The 20,374-nt window shown below is 40.1% G+C and overlaps 1 protein-coding gene across 42 annotated transcripts in view; it reads left to right on the top strand.

Annotated features, from left to right (window-relative positions):
• LOC120547712 (neurexin-1a) overlaps nucleotides 1–19,591 on the top strand; it is a 265,714-nt gene extending 246,123 nt beyond the window's left edge. For 30 of the 42 annotated variants that reach the window (XM_039783274.1, XM_039783276.1, XM_039783275.1 and 27 more), the window contains 2 exons: nucleotides 4,335–4,422; nucleotides 17,733–19,591. In XM_039783274.1, coding sequence (XP_039639208.1) covers nucleotides 4,335–4,422; nucleotides 17,733–18,037 — 393 coding nt within the window. In that variant the 3' untranslated portion in view covers nucleotides 18,038–19,591. The remainder of the gene's footprint in view (nucleotides 1–4,334; nucleotides 4,423–17,732) is intronic. The other 12 variants (XM_039783278.1, XM_039783288.1, XM_039783304.1 and 9 more) reach the window with 2 other exon arrangements.
• The last annotated feature ends 783 nt before the right edge of the window (nucleotides 19,592–20,374 follow it).

A 20,374-nucleotide genomic window follows, 5' to 3' on the forward strand; every position in this document is an offset into this window, starting at 1 on the left:
CCACCTCTATCAATGATTTCTTCCTTGTCCTCTTCCTTGACAGCACGTGGGGAACGGTTATTCGGTAGGAAGCTTACTTGTAATGGATTGAGTGCAGTGTGAGCATATGGGTCGTGGAAATGAAGGATCAGATGTAGTAGGACAAAGCTCAGAAGTTTAAAAAACAATCCGCAGGTTTGCGTGCTGTTTACCAGACATGAAGGCTTTTTATGTGTTATGATAACATGGAGACATTTTCTCTTTGATTTTTCAATCAACCCAAACTTTACTGTCTGATAACAGCATTGGGATTTACAGATCTTAATGAGCAACTGATTACGAACATTGAGTAAAAAAATCCATGTTATTATTGTCACCGATCAGCAATTAAACAAGAGAGAGAGAGAGAGAGCTTTGCGAAACGTAGCTTATAGTGGGAAAAAACAGGGCTTACTACGGAAAGAACAGAAAGGCAAAAGAAAACCGCAAGCATCCTCAGTGGAATACGTTGCCGGGACAGCAGAGGCATGCTTCGGATAAACCCTTCAGATGCCTTCAGTGTCCTCCTGACTTTCAGCTTGTCTCCAAAGAGACAGGTTGTGTGCCAGAGAGCATTCATCAAATTAGACCAGAGAGAAAACAATGTGAAAACCCACGGCTCTCCGTAGAGACATGCCGACAGGTTATCACAGAGGAAGGTGTCTCCTGCTCTCCAGCACCAGGTTAGCAGCACACAGCATTCTCTCTGAAGAGCTGCCCTCCTCTTCCTGCTACGATTAAGAGGTGAAAACATGCTTTCTGAGGAGAAGTGTAGAAATGTAGTGCATTGTAGTAGAGCCACCTACTTCTTACAGTAGTTATTAGAGAGTGACAATGGACACTGTCTAGTTGAGCATTAGTGGGGAGCAGATAAGTGTTTGTAGAGTTGTAGATAACTTGGTGTCCAGCAGAATGACACTGCTGACTAAGCTTTAGCGAGCATGCATGCAGACCGCGGCTTGGCCTGGACATCTCATTAAGGAGGACCATTATCAATCGTCAGAGATCGAAAAGCAGCATGACAGTGCTAAGAAAGCACCAGGGCACTTTTGGCTGAGTCAGGTTGGAATTTCCTGGTCCACATCCTCTTTGATGGTTCAATCAGTGCATGAGCCAAGGTCAGTCGATAGCTTTACTTCGCTATAAGGTCTACTAAGATTTATTTTTCTTTTTTTGTCTTTCTATATTAAACTCCCCTGACACCTAAAGTATTTGAAATAACACTGTACGTGGAGAGTATGAACATGTTCATACATTTTGTATGAACACTAAAAACAGGTTTCTCTCTACACTATCTCTTTGTCTTCCATTAGTGTGTGTTTCATACTCCCAACTGTCTCCCTAGGTTTTCTCAGTACATCTTATAGTAGTGTGCTCTCTGCTGCTCTGAGCGGAGCCAGATAAATGAGGTGTGCTTCAGGTTCACCATGGCTTCAGCACTTTACCGCTAGATTAATGACGCTTTTCAAGCCGCGAGCCTTTGCTTTTAGCATTTTAGAAGTACCTTCATAAAATGAACTACAGGTACATCGTGTTTATTTGCTTTTCTATTGGAGCATCTTTCCTGTGGGCATGATGCTCTACACATCAGTAAACCTGACTCTGCTGAGCTAATGAACCCTGCCATAAGCATACAGTATTTCTGGAAAACTTTCGAAAAATAAACCTTGTTTTTATTTTGAAGTCAAATCACAGCGGTGTCCAAATCGCCACATGCATACTCTGTGTTATTCCTACTTTAGAAGAGATCTCCCTAAGATTTCAGTGTCTTTTTCAGACATCCCAGCCAAGCTACCTGTCAGTTTTCATCAGAGTAGCTAAATTGCATGGTAAGCCCCTCACATAGCCCACACTGAATTGCCACGGGTGAAAAAGAAGCCAAGCGTTGGAGAAGGACACCATGAATTGGTAATGTTATTGGATTTCAACCAGGTCATGACCACATCAAAATGTTGACCTACACACTAATCCTGGCTGGCAGACTTACACCCACTAACACGTAAATTCATTTTAGCGTTGATTCAGAGGCTTACATCCACTACACACACACACACACACACACACACACACACACACACACACACACACACACACACACACACACACACACACACACACACATATGATTCATTTAAAAGTATAGCATATAAGGTTGACATTTTGATAAAATAAAAAACAGATTGGACTTAGAGGTAGCTTACAGGCACAATTTAGCAACACTTTGTCCTTGGAGGGTGAAATTAAATTATTGTATGGTGTTGATATGAAATTATATATCATGGTTCCCTGTCACTTATTTGAAAATCTCAATCAAGGCGAAATGACACATTTATAAGCTCACAGTTATAACAGTATGTCCATGTAACATAAACAATTTTCTCCTGTTTTTACAGTCAAAACAGAAATGATGAATCCTAGCTTTAAATTGTACATTAATCCCATAAAGTACTGGATTTGATGTCTGCACCTTCAATTATAAAATCAATGATTATCTTGTAAAGAGATGAACAAATAACCATATTCAAAATTGTATTTCACTGTAGTAATGGAGTTGAAGCTTTCTGACCTGAATGAGGAGACAGAAACATAAAAATATGAACGGGCATACACCTCCACTCAGGTAATTCTTTAGGGAGTTAACCTACATCTATACACCCACATCACACTGCTTCCTCTTCTCCGCTTGCAAATAAATCTGAAGGACAGTTTGAAAGAGAGAGAGAGGATGTGAGAGGTAGAGAGAGAGAGAGAAAGAATGAGAGTGGTAAGGTGGGAAGAAGAGAGAGGGAGTATTGATTCCTTGATTCCCGTACCTCTGCTAGTGAGTGCAGAGTGTCAAGATCTCCCGCCAGGAAAAACAAATCACAAGGCTGAAGTGATGGATGTGGCACTCCAGGATCTGGCGGTTTTGCCATCTGGATGGCCGACACTGTATATCAGCCTCATGCACAGCAAATTAAATATACATTTGGACGGCTTCCCCGGGCCTCACCCAGCACAGATGCACCAAAAACGGCCCTCCGCCACAACTCCCTTAATGGGTTTGATCTATCATATCCAGGTCTGTTATGTAAAGATGATGTTGGTCCGTGTTCAGAATGTCAAAATGATGTTACAGTCCCAATAAAATTGCATTATATGCATCCAAATGGATGTTAAGCAAAATGACATCACCTTTAATTTCCTTAAGATGAGTCAATACTAATCCAACTTACAGATATATTTGAAGCACTGCCAACCATCAGTGAAATAATGGCACAAATTGAATAAAACTCAAAGTCCATCTTCATTTTTGAGGCCTAATGCATTTCTCACCCCTTTTTATTTGTTTATTTTGTTATTGTCATACACAGAGTAAAAAACAATGTAAGATAATAAATATTGCCACGCATGCATTTGAGAATTAAAAAATATTAGTACAAAGAGGATAAGTAGAGGTGCAAGGTTAAATATATAGCATCAGGTTATTCTGCTTAGCAGCGCTCCATAACCGAAAATCTAACCCGGCCATGAAGAGGCTGCCATGCTTAAATGAAATGACCTTTAACGCAGAGCTGATCGAATGGCCTGAAGCACGACTATAAAAGAACATTGCGGTATAATGTTATACACTGTACTTTTTTCTGGTCTATTGTTTGCCCTTTCCTATTTTCCAAGAGGGTATTGTGTTTGGCGAGTTAGGAAGTGCATTAGAAACAGTCTAAAATGGATTTGGCGTTAGAGTAGATGTGGCAGGAGAGTAATGAAGCTCCTACGCATATGCCCTGATTTTGCTTTATTTTGGATGCTCATTATGTAAAAGTGATACGGAATCACATCAAAAGAAATGAGGGGAAATATTGATTGAAACCTCTGCTGCTCTGCCCTTTGTTTTCATATCTCTTTTTTAAGCCCTCAGGGCTGCTTGTCCTCTAAATGTCAGAGGTGTTTTGTGATGGATCCTAACAAGCCCTTGAAGGGCTATGCAAAGCCACACACTGCAGCACAAACTGAGCATGCAAGTTGACAATTGTGCTGTGAACTTTAGCCTTCACCGTTGCTCAATAATCAGATCTCATTTCTGTAAGGATAGTGTTGCCTTGAAAGCAGTGTAGCAGCTGCTACAGTGCCAGGCGGCGTGTGACAGTGTTGACAGATAAATCCAGCAGCCAAAGAGCGTAGCTGTCTGGATTCACATCTCATCTGCCCCGCTCTTCTTAACCTAACCCTCTGGAAGCACCACTACTGGTAGTTTGGAGTGGGAGTCATCTTACCCCATTGATGCAGCTAAGTATTTCATGCCCTCACCACTCTATTGTTTGCCTCTCTCTTTTCAGACAACCGACGACTTGCTGGTGGCATCAGCTGAGTGTCCGAGCGATGATGAGGACATTGATCCCTGTGAGCCGAGCTCAGGTGGGTTAGGTTAGTCATCTCTTTTTTATTCTACTTCTCTCTGGGTGTGTCAGTGTGTCTCTGTGTGTCATAGTCCACCCCCACCAAGACACTCTGGGCTAACACACAGTGTTTAAATGAGCAGATTGGAGTTTTAGTTAGAGCTTGAACACTTCTCAGAGGCCGAGCTGCTCTTCTTCCGACTGCATGACACATCAAGCCTGAGGCTGTCCATTAGGTCTGTCTGGGAAGCTTCCATCCTTTCACAGAGTTTTTCTGGTTCTATATTTCAATGTACAGGAACGTAAAATATAAATGCAGTAAAACTTACGAGAAAGGCATTTTTTTTTCATTTATTTCTCTGGATAGCCTCAAGCTACAATGGACAATCTGAACTTGGAAGGTCAGCTAGGCTAACCTTTTAACTACAATCGTTTAAAGCAATAGTTCAACATTTTGGGAAAATACCCTTTCTTTGCTTTCTTGCTGAGACTTAGATAAGATAGACACCACTGTTAAATCTGTCAACTACATATGAAGCTACAGCCAGCAGTTGGTTAGCTTACCTTAACATAAAGACTGGAAACAGGAAACCAGCTAGCCTGGCTCTGTGCAAAGGCAACAATACAATCGCCTCTGAAGAGATTTTTTTCTAAAAAAGATTTTTTGAAGTGTTATTTATTCCAATAACACCAAAAGAACAAAAATGATTTATTGAAAATTTTGAGCCTTAAACACTTCCTGCATTCTGGTGAATTTTTATGCACATATTTCTACCTTTTTCTGAATCAATGTATGCTGCAAATATCTTTATGTGAAGAGAAACATAGATTACAATCCAAACATAATGGAATATATTGAAGTAAGGCTCTCAGGCATTCTGTATTGCTTTCAATATTTATTCTCCTTTGGATCGAGTTTTGTAATTATATCTGAGTCAGCACACATTTAATCCTCCCTCCTGTTTTGCGTCTTTTGTTGTTAATGTATTAAACCCCTGGACTGTAATATTTCAGATATAGATATAGTGTTTGAGCAATGTCCAAAACTTTGTGCACATTCAAAATACAGTATATCTGTGTTCTCTGTGATTTGGAGGAGTCGTGATATTTTGAGAAAAATTAAGTTATAATAGGCTATTACAAGAATAAAGTCACTATATTTCAGAAAATAATCTACCTGCACCATAGCCTGCTGTGCATTACGTGATTACTCTGCTGATACGGTAGATCTCAGACCTTCTGACAGACACAGAGCCCCGGTTGGGTCTCAGAATCAGACAAATAGTTTAGCTAGGGAAGTGGCTGAACGCTGCTATACATCGGAGATGGAAACCCAAAACTACTGCAGAAATACACGGAGCACAAACACAACACATCTACCGCAGCATGCCCACAGCTGAGCGCATCCATGAACTGCATTGCTCTGCATTTTACAGCGAGCGTGGACACTAAGCGAAGCACAGGTCTGCTTCAGAGCTCCGTGTGGTTGAGTCTGAACCGTAGACTGTAAACGTCACGTCACAGGAACTTCAAACTAAATAATTAGTATTGCGCTCCTAAACTTTGTGTTGATGGCCTCAATGTATTAGACTGATTTGGCTAGGATTACTCCAAAAACTTCACCTTTCACAGCTTTCCTCACATAGAGACGGTTGCTAGGTGATAGCAACAAATACAGCATGCCCGTTCTATTCGCCTCGGAAGAATAAACTGGACAAAGTTACATTCGGGGCTACACTCAAAAATTCGGGTGTAAACCGCGACATTTTAGCGTCCCGACAGGCTTTTGTCGGGACTCGGGACATGCAATTCAAAGTCGGGACTTTCCCGGTCAAACCGGGACGTCTGGTAACCCTATGTTTCCCCCTGTTTCCAGTCTTTATGCTAAGCTAAGCTAAGCGGCTTCTGGTTCTAGAATCATAGTTACTGCACAGACATGATATCAATCATCTCATGTAACTTGTGGCAAATAAATAAAGCACATTTCCCAAAACTATTTCTGTAATGTGACCTATTGCTTTTTCTTCAGTTAGTTGCTACTGATCGTTGCATGATAATAGTTTTATCTTCTGGTTTTTAATAGATTATTTGGCTTCCACCCGTCAAGATTTAACTCACCCAACATCAACACTTTTTTCAGAACAGCTCTGTCTGTGATAATTGCATGCATAACTTAAAATTCCACACTGCTTACTTTGTTTTGTATGTCATAGCATCTGTTATTACCATGTTTTAATTGAACACCTATTTTGTCGTCAGCTCATGGCTTTTGCTTATGCACAAACAGAAGAGTTCTCAGAACGACAGAACAACGCACAAGTAATTATCAGACCAACATGACTCCAAACTCACGATATCAAGGAGGGTAAACCCTGAGAGGAGTGTGAGAAGGCTGATTTTTGTGTGTAGAGGGTCCCCGCTGCTCTACAGCGAGCAGTAGGAGTTAATCCTGTTGTTTCTCATGTACTATTGTTCACGCTAGCTGCATGTGACATCCTTTGGAGTTTACGATTGCGTAAACTCCACACATATTAGGTGTTTTTTTCTTCATAAAACATACAAAATATTTTTGTCCACAGTTGTAACAGTCCTCAAATATTTAAACAAATACAGCACTTTTTTTAACTCTGTTTTTATCAGTTTTACTCTTACAAATTGGAATTGTAAATCTGTTTGTTCCCTGCAATACGGGCAAACTTTTAATCTCTTACCTTGCCACACACGGAAGGCAATTAAGTCTAACCCTTGCTCCTGCCTTTTGAATAGAAGGATTTTCAAATGCATTCTGAAGTGATGAGACACACAGAGAACAATTAAGTCCAGACCCAAGGCCCACCACTCCATCTAGATGTGCTATCGATCAGTATGTGGTCATAAAACCTCCACTAAATTAATGTCTGCCTCACAGCAAAGACTATCAACTTTCTAGTCTGTCTCTCTTCCTGTTACTCTGGCCTTCCACTAGCAAGATTAGCTTTTGCCACAGTAACTCCCTTCCTATAACTCTCATACTGCACGTTAGATTCCCATTGGGCAGCATCACAATAGGTACTTCCAATGTACATCTGCTACCTCTGTCAAATATCATCCACAGGAGATTGGTCTGTGCACTGATTCACACTAGCAGCTTGCATTATGATATTTTATGACAAGGGCATCTGCCAAAACATCAGTCGCGAACTGTGTGATGCTCAGGGACGCACACTCCCACAGCAGAGTATCCCTCTCCTTCTGTGATCACTGAAGGGGATTTGACACCAGAGCTGCGGACTCCCAGGGTGGCAGCTGTCTAACACCGTATCCTGATTAATATCTACATTCAGAACAATTCACACGCTCTGCCAAGCACTCACCACATCTCAGACGGGGTTGCTGTGCATAAAGGATCCACTGTCGCTGATAAAGGACCACTTTCTCATATTACTGTTCAGCCAACTCCTTTTTAACATACCAATAATATATTATTTTACACCTTACCGTCTGTTCTGTCTGGCAACTCAAAAGCAGAGGCCAGATGCGCACACTCTTGATATTTGTGTTTCTCTCAACCTTGTGCTCAGGCTTCACAGCGCATGTATACAGGATGATGTTGGTGCATAAGCGATCCCTAGAGGTGAGCTTTGAAGCAGACTTTTATGTGAGCTATCACTGGCCCAAGGTCAGCTCTAGATCATTCTGTGTATCAGCTGTTGAGTGACATCAATCGGGTAAACTTACTTATTGCCATACTTTATTGCTCTTACCTCCGGAAACCATGGAAAGCCAGTGGTACCAGCAGAGCTTATCACCCGGCAGGACTCAGATTAGATCATACTGCAGCAAATTGAATCTCACACCCCCCGGTTCAGGAAACCACTGAGGAATACACAGACCCATGTTGCTGCAACACAACTGATCTGTAATGGGAGGCTTGTTCGGGGAGTGTGCATATAAGCAAGTGCTTTAGCTTCCGTGTGATCTCACCTCACCTTTATCAGGAGATACACGAATATGCTGCATAATAACCTAATTTGCCTTTAAGGGCAAGTCTGATGTTACAGAAATACTATATACATCCTGACATTTACCTTAAAATGCTACACTTTCCACACAAAAAAAAGATTGTTCATTTAAAGGCCACGATAAAGTGTTAGCTAATCATCTGAAGAAAATTGCGCAGTTGTGTGAAAATAGCCTCATGAACAGTCTCCCGAGGTGGTGGTCGGTGCTGATTTTCAAGTACCAACCTCAGTTTTCATGGTGAAAGTTAATAGAACAGGTTGTTGCCGAGCTGCATGGGGTCAAATAGAACGGATGTCTCTTACCTGCCTGCTTCATTTCATTGGCGTCATGCAGGCCGTTGATGGAGGGCAGCTGCTGCACGGTGACCCATATCCAAGGTTACAGCCTGCAAATGCCTTTGTTCCCCATCATTTGGGGTTTTTGCTGCTAGTCCTCTATATTTGTTTAAATTAATCAAATTCTACTCACCAAATCATATTATTTTATATCACATTTTTTTAGTAATGAAAAATATATGCTGTTAATAAAAAAAATGCGAGAATTTCTATTTACAGTAATATTGTCAGAGCACTGAGCCTTGGGTCCAAGTGTATTACTGTATAGTTTTTCTAGAATTGCATTTGAATATAAGCATATCAGTATTGCTGCATTCTGTTGAAGTAATAATTGCAAAAAAAATGAATATACTTAACAATAGAGAGAGTTAGATGAGCAGATTGATCCCTTTCACGTGTCTGTACGCTAAGTACAGTATGAAGCTACCGTGAGCAGCTAGTTAGCTTATTTTAAAGCTATAGTGCGTAGTTTCTGTCGCCGCCATGAGGAATTCTAAGTAATGACAACACTGTTGGCGCGTCCACATGATACAAGCCTTACACAGTTGCTAGTAGCCAAGGAGGACACGGAGGATTAAAAAAACATGATAGACTCTTCAGAAGAGGTAATTATCTTAATTTGAATTTCTGTGCGGGAAAGTGACCAGACGCCACAATCTTCTGAACATAGCCATTCTGAGGAATAGAGAGAGAGTTATATGGAGCTGATAGTCCTATTTAGCTTTGTAGCATCTCCTTTGGCAATGGCTTGAATGTAAAAAACGACAATTCTCCGTTTTAGCTGGCTAGCTAGCTGTTTTGTTACATTTACATTTTGCTTTAAAAGGAATACTCATAGTACCATGCCAAAATGACACTCCCATAATAGTTACTGGAGAGCAAACCCCAGTATGCATGATGCCTTGGGCAGAGGGCACAGGAGGGTGATCTATCCTAACATTGCATCAGCATCAGCCAGATGTTCATCTTTAATATGTTTACACATTTTCCACTATCATTAATTATGCAACATGCAGTCATGTGAAATATGATTTTTATGAAAGAAATGGGCTTCTTGTCAAATGCAAGTACACACCAGCACCCTCAGTGAGAGTTTTGGTATACAGTACGCACCCTTCTACATTTCACAAATAATCTTTCAGTGCTTTTACTCTCAGCTCCAGTAGCCCGCTGTACATTGCCTATAGGCAGGTTAAGGTTAATTATCTCTAGTTTCCTCTTATCTCTATGCTCTCATCTTTTTCTATCCTCAAGCATTCTGCAGTGACATTACTGTAGCCGCTACTAATGTGTTTGACATTTGTTTTAATAGATCTAATTTATGGGTGCGGAAACAATACATAGAGTAAACCAATAAATCAAACTGCAAATGAATACTCTCTTTAACCCAACGGCAATGACTGGAATGCACCCAGACAGGAGGGGAAAAGAATTAGAGTAAGTTATTGTTTTAAAAGTAGCTGTGAGATAAATGAAACACTAAGAGCACTGTGCTGGCTTAAGAGGTCACTGCCCTAGGTTATTCAATCATACCCAGCTGGAACTCTGTGTGTTTATTCCTTCCTTTGCTGAACACAGTGGCATGCACCTTGCATGCCAACAGACTGCCACTAGCAGAGATGGTTTAACAAATGAAAAACCCTTCTGAAGACTGAATGCTCATTGACTGTGATCACAGCTCATGCCCACCAAACAACACTGATGACCTTCAAGTACATTGCATGTTTTTTTGTGGAAAAAACATTGCTGTTCTTAATGCATACTTTGCCAATTCATGCAGACAATCTCATTGAATTCTGCCATTTTTGTCTTTCGGCACTCTTTCACTGAGGATTATGCCGTCCAAGTCTTCTTTCTACATTCTATTTAAAATGGAGTGTGTTCTGAGAGAAAACAGGATTTCACACTTACTGTCAGTCTTTCTCTTTACTGATCCCACCGTATTTATATTTTCAATTATTTTTATTTTTCTACCACACGTCTTTTGGGTGTGCTGACATTGATGCTAACACAATGTGTCTGTTTATAAGTCTAAGTAGGGCATGAAAGACTTTGCTTTTCCAAGAAAAGCAAGCCAAGCCAAAGGTCAGTTATGTTAATGGTATAAGTAAGCTAGGGCTTAGAAATACTACCCACCAATTCCTAGTTGACCAATCAGTAAAATGCACGTAAACACTGCATTTTTCTTAATTGACTTCTCGATCCTGCGACAGTATAAAAGACCTTGAAACTTTGCACTTACTGTCTTTTTCCAAGCCAGAAAAATAGAATATTTATCACATAATGCTGGCCATCATGTTGCTTTGAGAATGTGAAATAGTCTCTAATAAAAGATAAACTTTAGCTTTCACAGAATTAAATACTTCTTCGTAAACTATATATTTCCAAGTACAATGAGCATATTTTTTTTATTGATCAACATTTCTTTGAGCCACTAGTTTGATTAAAAAGATGTGATTTGAGGATTAATATGCAGAGATATTGGAACAACTAACAAAAAGAGCGCTTTCACACTTCAGAGACACAGTGTGCAGAACGGTTTGTGTCAAAAGTTTTAAATAACACAGTGTGAGTCTGTAGTTTAGATCTGATTATCTTCTGCAGAAGACTATTAAGCTTTTGTGCAATGGAAAGCTCCTGTGTAGCTACAGGTCGGCTGTATATATAACACAAATATAGACCCTAAGAACATGTAACTGGAATGTAGGAATCTAATCAAGAGACGCACTCCAGACTTGACGTTCAAGCCGAGTAAGCTCAGCCGCCTTCTTTCATCTTGCCTCTTTAAGTGGAGCCCCTCTCGGCAAAGGCTTAAACTGTACCATACCTTTTACTGTGCTAATTCAGACACCTTTTAATAATTCGCTCTTGGACCTCACTTCATGCTCACTCAGCTCTCTGTTCACCATCCACCATCAGCATGAGCAGGGCCACTTCAGGCTCACACACACATGCTGTCATCAGGCATGCTGCCAGCATGTCACAAGAACAGGATGGCTCGCATCACTTCTTGAGGACACTCAGATGATTAAAGAGGAAGAGGGATTTAATAAGTGTTTTGGCTCTGCAGCAGTTGATACAGTGACCTGTCTGCAGACTGATCCCCAACTATATGACGGCTCTGACAGCTAATGATTACAGCTGGATATGTGAAGTAAGAAGATGGTATAACAGTAATCTGGCTGGATAACAGCAACGTGTCACCGAGCATGCCAATTAAGCCTGGGGACGCTCTGAAGGCATCCCACAGACCCACCTTCTTAAGCTCTCAAAGATGCACGATGCACCACTCAACTCATCTCTGTTTATTAACTGTATATAGGTTGCAGAGGGCCGAGTTCAAACAACCTCTCCTTTCATTACCTTTTTTACTAAAAATAACTTTATTCTTTGAAGTATTTTTGCCTGATTCTAAACTCTGCATGGCCATAGTGCATCGAATTTATGAAAAAGCATTGTCCGTGTGTACTCTCCTAAACTCTTTTCGACCCATTACCACCACCAGTTAATGAAAGGTCAAGCCCCAGTCTGTCCATTCAATATATCCTAAGTAATCCTGGTTGCTCCATTACCTCTCAACAAGCCTCACGCACACCTGAAGTAACCCCCCGGCTCTGCTCTCTGCGTTTTCCTTCGTCCATGGCCCCCGTCAACCTGCTCACACTGTTACAAATTACCAAACAAATGAACCTTCTTGCTGGAGACAAATGAGGAAAAATAGTCTTTGAAGAGGACCATTTATTTAAATCCCGCCTGACAGTGTAGAATCTCTGATCCCATTCCTCTCCTTGAGAGCATATGGCAAAAAGAAGTCAGGCAAAAAGAAGGGGAATCAAATTGGGTGTTTCACAGGCTTTTAAATGACAAGTTCCATTGCACCTACGCTAATATCTCTAAGAGGCGAGCTTGTGCATCCACATTGTAGAATCCAGGTAGAATTAAGAGGAAATCAAATATAGCTATCAAATAAACCCTGCAGTTACCTGAACATTGAAGCCAAGCCATTCTCAGTGCTAATGTCATTGCACTCTTCAGTGCCTCTCTGTATGGTGAATGTGATTCCTGGCCAGGCTATTTCATTTTTTTTCACTATCATTTATGGGTAAGGGTCATGTATAGGATCATCTGTGCTTCTTTATTTATTTTCTTGCGCGTCTCTTCAAGACAAATCTCAGCAAAGGCTTGGTGAAAGCAAATGATTTGTGACTAAATGACTGAAACATTAACTGTTGTCCTTGTGAATAAAACAGCAAGGACTCTATGATGGTGTGGATGTGATACTGTAATTTAAATCTCGCTCTGGTATGAGATGGAGAGGAGAAAGTTGTTTTGGCACTTTTTACACAACTGCAATCCTTCAAAAGTTAACCCCCCTGAGCATACCTCTATTGCTTCACAAGTGCACCCCCGCCATGCTGCCGTGAAGCTAGGCACCACTTTAAGGTCATTTCCCCCATGTCTAATTTTACCCTTGGGTACGCTCGAGTAGAGCGAATAAGAGCAGCCATCATTTTAAACACTTGTTTCAGGCGCTATTTCTTTCTCAGTTTATGTGCCTTCATTCTGAGGTGATGGAGTGCTAATGAACAGATGTATTTTGACTGAGGTCTTATAAGGCTTTCTTGAAGGCCTTGTGTCTGCCACATTACTTTGCCTGAACCCATCTTGTGGGAAAGCGGGGCTGGGTGCACAGCCAGACTCATTAATAAATGAGCCGCATCATCATGTGTATCAGTTAATCTAAGGGAATAGGAAAGATCCCCACTTGTCTTCAGGTGGCTGTTTGATAGACACTGCTGAGGCTAAATGAAAGCTAATGAGCTGTAATGAATGCTAATCTTTTTTGGACAAAACATGGCTGAGTCAGCACTGTGCTAAATGCAGTGTTGATCCTTTAATTGGTGGTCACTACTCAGCTTTCTTTTTTATGATATTAAATTGGATTTTGCTGGAAATGATTAAAGTTTTGGCTAGAATCTTTCTGTGTGAATGTAAAATTGATTGAAGATCATATGGGCTATTTATTTTACTTTGTTTGACTTTTCAGGAATGAAAGAAAAATTGTGGTCAGTTGGTTGAGGGTCTCCCAATGATAAAGTATCTGTGTGAACTCAGCCTGTGGGGAGCCAATCAACAGATCCAAGCAAGAGGAAATAGCAAAGCCCAGCGGTAGAGGTGTTACATCACAGTGCACCATGGTGCTGTTAACGCACGGCTTGTGATATAGCAGGCTGAGGCCGCTTGCCTCCTGAACTCTTCCAACTCTATTACCTTGCTCTAGGAATACTCAAATACAACCCTTCAGTGCCACATCGAGAGCTCTCTCCTCTATCAACCTGCTATGTTATCTACACTTTCAACTTTTTGACCCTGAACAAAGGGTAGATAGCAAATATGAAAGTAACTCACCATTAATGCCCACACAATGGCTTGCTGGGGAAGAGCCGTGTCAACCAGTGGCTTTTGCCCACAAGGCAAGAGCATTCTTCACACCTGTCTGCAAGGATAAGTGGGCTTGTCACAAGCAGAGCTAATCTGTTGCAACGCTCAGTCACACTCAATCCACCAGTGGTTCTCTCCACTTGCCCTTGAATGTCTGCTGGCATTGGGAGCATACTTGAACCCCTGATCAGTCTAACCATGGTGGAAAACATGTCAATGAACGGCAGCATCTCTTCTCCTGGCAGACAGCTTAGAGAACTTTTGCCCTTTACAGTTTATACTTTTCCATGCCCTTTAGGTATGGCATGAACAAGATACACCTAAGATAGACATATGGGCCATCTATATGGGTCATTAGCTAATATTACCCCATTCACAAAGAGTGAACATTAAGCTGTCACTCAAGAGGAGAAATGAATGCAATCAAAAAAGTACTTTATCTCTAAAGCCATCAACACTGAGTGAGACTCATGAGAGAGAGAGAGAGAGAGAGAGAGAGAGAGAGAGAGAGTGAAGAGGGCTATCAGAGACATGAGGAGCGCTGTTATAACTTGGACAGCTTTCAGAATATGGAGTGGGCTATGCTGATGTGTAATCACTTCCCTATTCACTGGCAGAACAGATCCCGAAAAGTGCAGCATGCTCTTATTGTTATCGAATATTTCAAGTTAATTATTGTGTAAACACTGGATAATAACAAAAGTAACAGTGAAATAGATGTGACATATAGTCCAATGTGGAAGGACGTTTAATGTTTGCAAATTGTTTGCTGGTAAGTTATAGCTCCTCAGCTGCGAATTATGCATACTTAACATAATGTAACATCAGCTAAACTCAAAGTAGAATTGATGTTCACTGTGGTAGATCAAAGATTTTCTAGCATTATCATAATGAAAAAAACAAATGTATGGAAGCCAATAGATCCCGAGAAAAATTCATCCAAAAATCCTAAATAAATTAGCATAGTTTCAAGAATGGTTAGCTGTGATGTAAAGTATATGTGATCCGTAGTAAATAGAAAAAGAGAAAACATGCAATGCAGGCATGCATTGGCACATTGCTGCTTGTATTTACTGTAATCTAAAGGACAGGCAGGATGGCAGGATGTGCTGTATCTAATTAGTTCGGTCTGTCCTTCACGGATCAGGGAGAAAACCTTTTTATACAATGAGAACAAGAACTGCCCTCTTTGCTCAGAGAACTTTGTCTGTCATAGAATAAGGATTTGATAAGATGAGACAAGGTGATTATGACTTCAATGGCAGCAACATTTTGTTTTCAATATAGTTTCCTTTTGATGTAAGAGATGGATAGAGAGTTGCTCACAACTATGGATACTGAGTTCTAGCTTAAGAAGAAAGTTATTTGTGTGGAAATATCACTCTGACTGGCCAAGATCAAAGGACTGAAATAATAAAGAGACATTGTTGTGGTTCTTGTTTTAAAGTGACATTTCTTTCTAAAGCTTGTTTGATGTAAAAGCTGAAGATGCAATTATTGAGAAATGTGGGACAGCAAAAATTAATTTTAATATTAAATTTCATGGAAATCAATTCACTTTGATGACTGATATGAAATGAATGTTCATGAATATTCAGATCAGTATTATAGTTTCATAGTATATAGTAATGTACTTACTTTGAAACATAGTAAAACCATTAAAAGATGTTAAAATGTTTATCAATATGAAACACATACAGTATGTAACTAAAGCTGACAAACCTTGTGCCAATCAAGGTTGCAGCACATAGTACGACATTTTTCTTTGTTTGGAAGTCACACTTTGACCGTGCTAACACACTCTGGTTTTACATTTCACCTTCAAAATAAATCTCTAGCATTCATATTATATTTAATATTACATTATCAAAGTACACTAGACCATACTAATGGGGCTTTCACACAGTAACTCAGCAGGGGGGAAACAGTTTTGATCATGGTGGTAGGGGTAAAGCGATTGCCGCCCATGTGAACAGCAAAGATTTTGCTCTGCCACCCAGAGTTCACGGGGCTGAACTTCTGGCTGTAACCGTCGGGCAGCAGATGCCGCTTTTAAAAAAAGGCGTTGCTTTTTTGGGAAAGGTCCTTGAAGCTAGGCAGTTGCCGCACGCCGGTGTGAAACCAGCTTAAAGGTCCTGTACAGGGAGTGACAAAGTGGTCTATATATTCCTTCAGAGTGGAGGATTCCTGTTGCTACAGTATATTCAGAGCATCACTCCATAAGACTGTTTCAGCACTCTGCGGCCAAGGACAAGAAGAAGCAGCAAAGTGCAATACTGCAAAGCTTGCTGAATACCTTTAACATTACTGTCCAGTCAACACGGGAAATAATTCAGACCTACAGGGCAACACAGCTACTTATGATTCATTTGTTATTGTTAGTTTCTCCAGTGTAAATGTACATAACTATCATCTGAACCCAGCTGTAAGTCCCTCAAATATTTTTTGCCCCAATCCAGCGGAACCAGAGTGCTTTCATTTCCAAATGTTAGTGTTGAGTGTTTGGATTTCACAAACGCAACAAAGAGGGCTTAAGCAGAATTGATGACTGCTACAAAAACACACAGAGAGACGTGCCAGAAGGACTGAATAATATCTGGGGGCTGGCTGACGGGTTTTCAGAATATGCTCCATTGAATGGTACCATTTCAGAACAGGAGTGGGGACAGCCTTTGGCAAAATCTGCTGAGTCAATAGAACAATTGTTTCTCTCGGAAAGATTTATTTTCACAGACTATGTGATACAGTCATGCAGCTTGGATATATAGAATGTTGGTAAATGTGCTCTGTTCATTCATGACTGTGATGTAAAACATATAATGAGCTATGAGCTTAACTATACTTCTATATGCATCATGGATACATTAGTCTTCTTATCAGCTTCTCTTCTGAATCTCTTTATCCTACAGCACCTCAGCTTTTTCACTCTCCCATATTATGAACAATTACAGTGCAGTGATTATCATCAGAATAATGATATGCAGGAATTATATTGCTGACAGGCAGTATATTAGATAGGTAAAATGGCATATATGTAAAGCAAAGTCTACATGTCCAGCTGCTATATTTATTAAAAGTTATAAGTAATTTTGGATTTTGTAAAGATGTAAAATATGGTCTTTAAGAGTTTTATAAGAAAATCCACGTAGTAGTATTTATGTGTCTCATTTCACTGTGAGGGTTATTTTTTGACAGTTTTAGCTAGCATACAAATTGGATTGTGAAAGGCATTAGGATTCAGATTCTACTTGTGTATTAATTTGTTTAAGTTAGACAGAATCTGATCAACATTGTTTTTGTCGCTTCACTGTGTAACTGCATGCTCTTCTCTTAGCCAGGAAAGCCGATCACATCAGCCAACATCTACTTTTAGCCACAGCAACCTTGAGGCATGATGTCTGTACTATCATTCAACATTAAACTTCGATATTGATCTACAAACGCAGAGACGAAATGCATCTGTTCGCTACCCAAAATCCCATCATAGTAATCATGATAAAATCTAAAAGATAGTGAGCTTTGTAAATTTGTGATAATCATATCTCTGTATTCTTTGCAGCCAATCCCACCGGCGCTGGACCCAAGGGTTACCCAGGCACATCGGAGGTCTTCCGGGAGTCCAGCAGCACAACAGGGATGGTGGTTGGCATCGTAGCAGCAGCGGCGCTGTGTATTCTCATCCTGCTTTACGCCATGTACAAATACCGGAACAGAGACGAAGGTTCGTACCACGTAGACGAGAGTCGCAACTACATCAGCAACTCGGCGCAGTCCAACGGTACCATTGTCAAAGAGAAACCAGTAAACACCGCAAAAACCTCAAGCAAGGGTAAGAAGAACAAGGACAAGGAGTACTACGTGTGATTTTCAAAGCTGTGGTCTCTGCCAGACCAATTTAAACATTTATGGAAAAGACAAATCAGGACATCAACATGTGTACAGTATAATAACAAAGATGAACATTATTTAGTCATTTTTTCCTATAAGACAATGCTCTGAAAAGTAAATATGAAAAAAAATTAATTTCTTTAGACTCAAGCCCTCGAGACAGTGGAAAGGATTTACTGTCCAGAAAGAGACTGATGGAAAAAATGGCTCTGGAGACCAGTTTAAAAATGAACTTAATACATATCTAACATGACAACCAAACAACATTAACCCATCTGTGACTTGTTTCCTAGGCCAGGATAATGTGATCCAGCTCCCTTGTTTCTGGTAAACAGAGGAGCTGATGCACTTCAGCATTACACACTTACTGTTTTCATATACATTGCCTGTGTTTGTGTTGAAGAGACTTTTTCTAGAGAAAATTACACAATGCATACATAAATACGCCAAACATTTACTGTGGATGAAGAGAGAAAAAAAAGAGAGAAAGAAATAATCCCTGATGGATTTCCGAGGAATCCGCCAAAGTACTCACTGAAGAGGCAGTGACGGCCGGCAAAGACTAATACCTGACTGATGCAGTGCAAAGATGAGAACAGATACTAGTTTCTTTTGAAAGACTATGTTTTAAAGGAAGACTATGTCCATTGTGCCAGTAAAAAATCTGGGGGCCTTCGTCTTCACATTGTGTGAACTCAAAGGAGAGAGTTTCCTCAGAATCATGGGGGATGTCTCTAAAGTGATCATTTGGGAGCCATGCACGCAAAATTATCTTATTACAGTACATATGTTTATATACAGTACAACCACATCTATATGTGCTTTCTGGACTGTGACAAAGTGGTGTTTTATAGCCTGTTGTATAGATGATGCAAACTATAACTGCTCCTCAACCATTTTGGAATAAAACAAAAAAAGGACAAAAAGAAGACATGAGTGTTATTAAGTGTTGTTAGACATAGAAAATTTTATGAAGACATCTGCATTTTTTCTTTTAGTTGGATAATAATTTGATTCTCCCCTGTTTTACATGTGTTCCTATATAGTTTTTATACAAATGCCAACCTGAGATAGATGATCCCGGACCAGTAGTAGCCTAACCGTTTCCAAAAACTGCACAAGGTGTTGATGGCGGAGAGGCGTGGCATGACAACTTGTGTGGCTCTCTTTTAAGAATCACTGCCTCCTCCTCAATCCTGACTTACATGAGTGAGAATGAAGACCAAGAAAATGAGTGATGATGATGACGGCTACGATGATGATGATGATGATGATGATGATGATGATGGATGATGACAGTGATTAAAATAAATTAACTTGCTGTGTGTTTCCAAGTGTTATTATAAGATTGTCAAATGTGTGCTTGGACTGATGCAAAACCAGAGGAGAATAGCTCAAAATAAGTCTCCATTTCAACTGTTCTGTGTTTGTTCTGTCATTCTGTCAGTCAATTCTGCTTTCCGGAGACCTGTACTTGGAATGAGTATGAGGAAAATGACCATGAACTATAAATGATAATTATAAATTCTCTTTGTTTGCTCCTCTTTTATTTCTTCTTGGGTGTTTTATGTTCACTTGTAACTTTTCTTGTACTTAACGTAAACATTCATTATAAAAACTAGTTTTTGAAAAATCACATGAATAAAATACCTAAGTGAACTTAAACTAATCTACTGACAAAATGTGTCAGAGAAACATCTAGGTGTTATGATTTCCATTTTGTCATCAAGCAAACATCCTTTGTTTACATAATTAAAAGACCGCCGGTTAGGCATTGCTCTCCTATAACAATGTCTGACTCACTATGGGCGTTTTTCTTCCTTGACAAAACCTGGGGACTACATTACCCACAATGCAACTCCACAGACAGTTTGGTCGAAGTACTTCCCCTCATTAGCACTGACTTTTTTTATTTTTTTTTAACAAGATCATCTTTGTTTTTGTATAACTTTGACTCTTGGTGTCACGTTCAGCCGTCACATCCATTCATGCACTGTATGATTTATAGTAAAGTGGAAAGCTACAGTGGTAGTTCCTAAAGTTTCAGGTCTGCTACTTTAAATATTACATGTATTTACCCTTATAAATAACAAACATATTTGAAATACTGTTGTATAAAAATTTAAGACACCTATCCAGACACCATGTTAGTTTTTATTTCTACATAAACTGCACTTCATCAGATGAGGCATCGCCATACTCATCTGGCTAAATCAACTAGCACTAAGCTGTTACTTTACTTTAAACTAAAACTAAACTCTCACCTTAATAGTGGAATAGCTACGCAAAAGCCCAGTGAAAGTCTGACCAAGG

Source organism: Perca fluviatilis, chromosome 19 (assembly GCF_010015445.1).
Source record: "Perca fluviatilis chromosome 19, GENO_Pfluv_1.0, whole genome shotgun sequence".
NCBI lineage: Eukaryota > Metazoa > Chordata > Actinopteri > Perciformes > Percidae > Perca > Perca fluviatilis.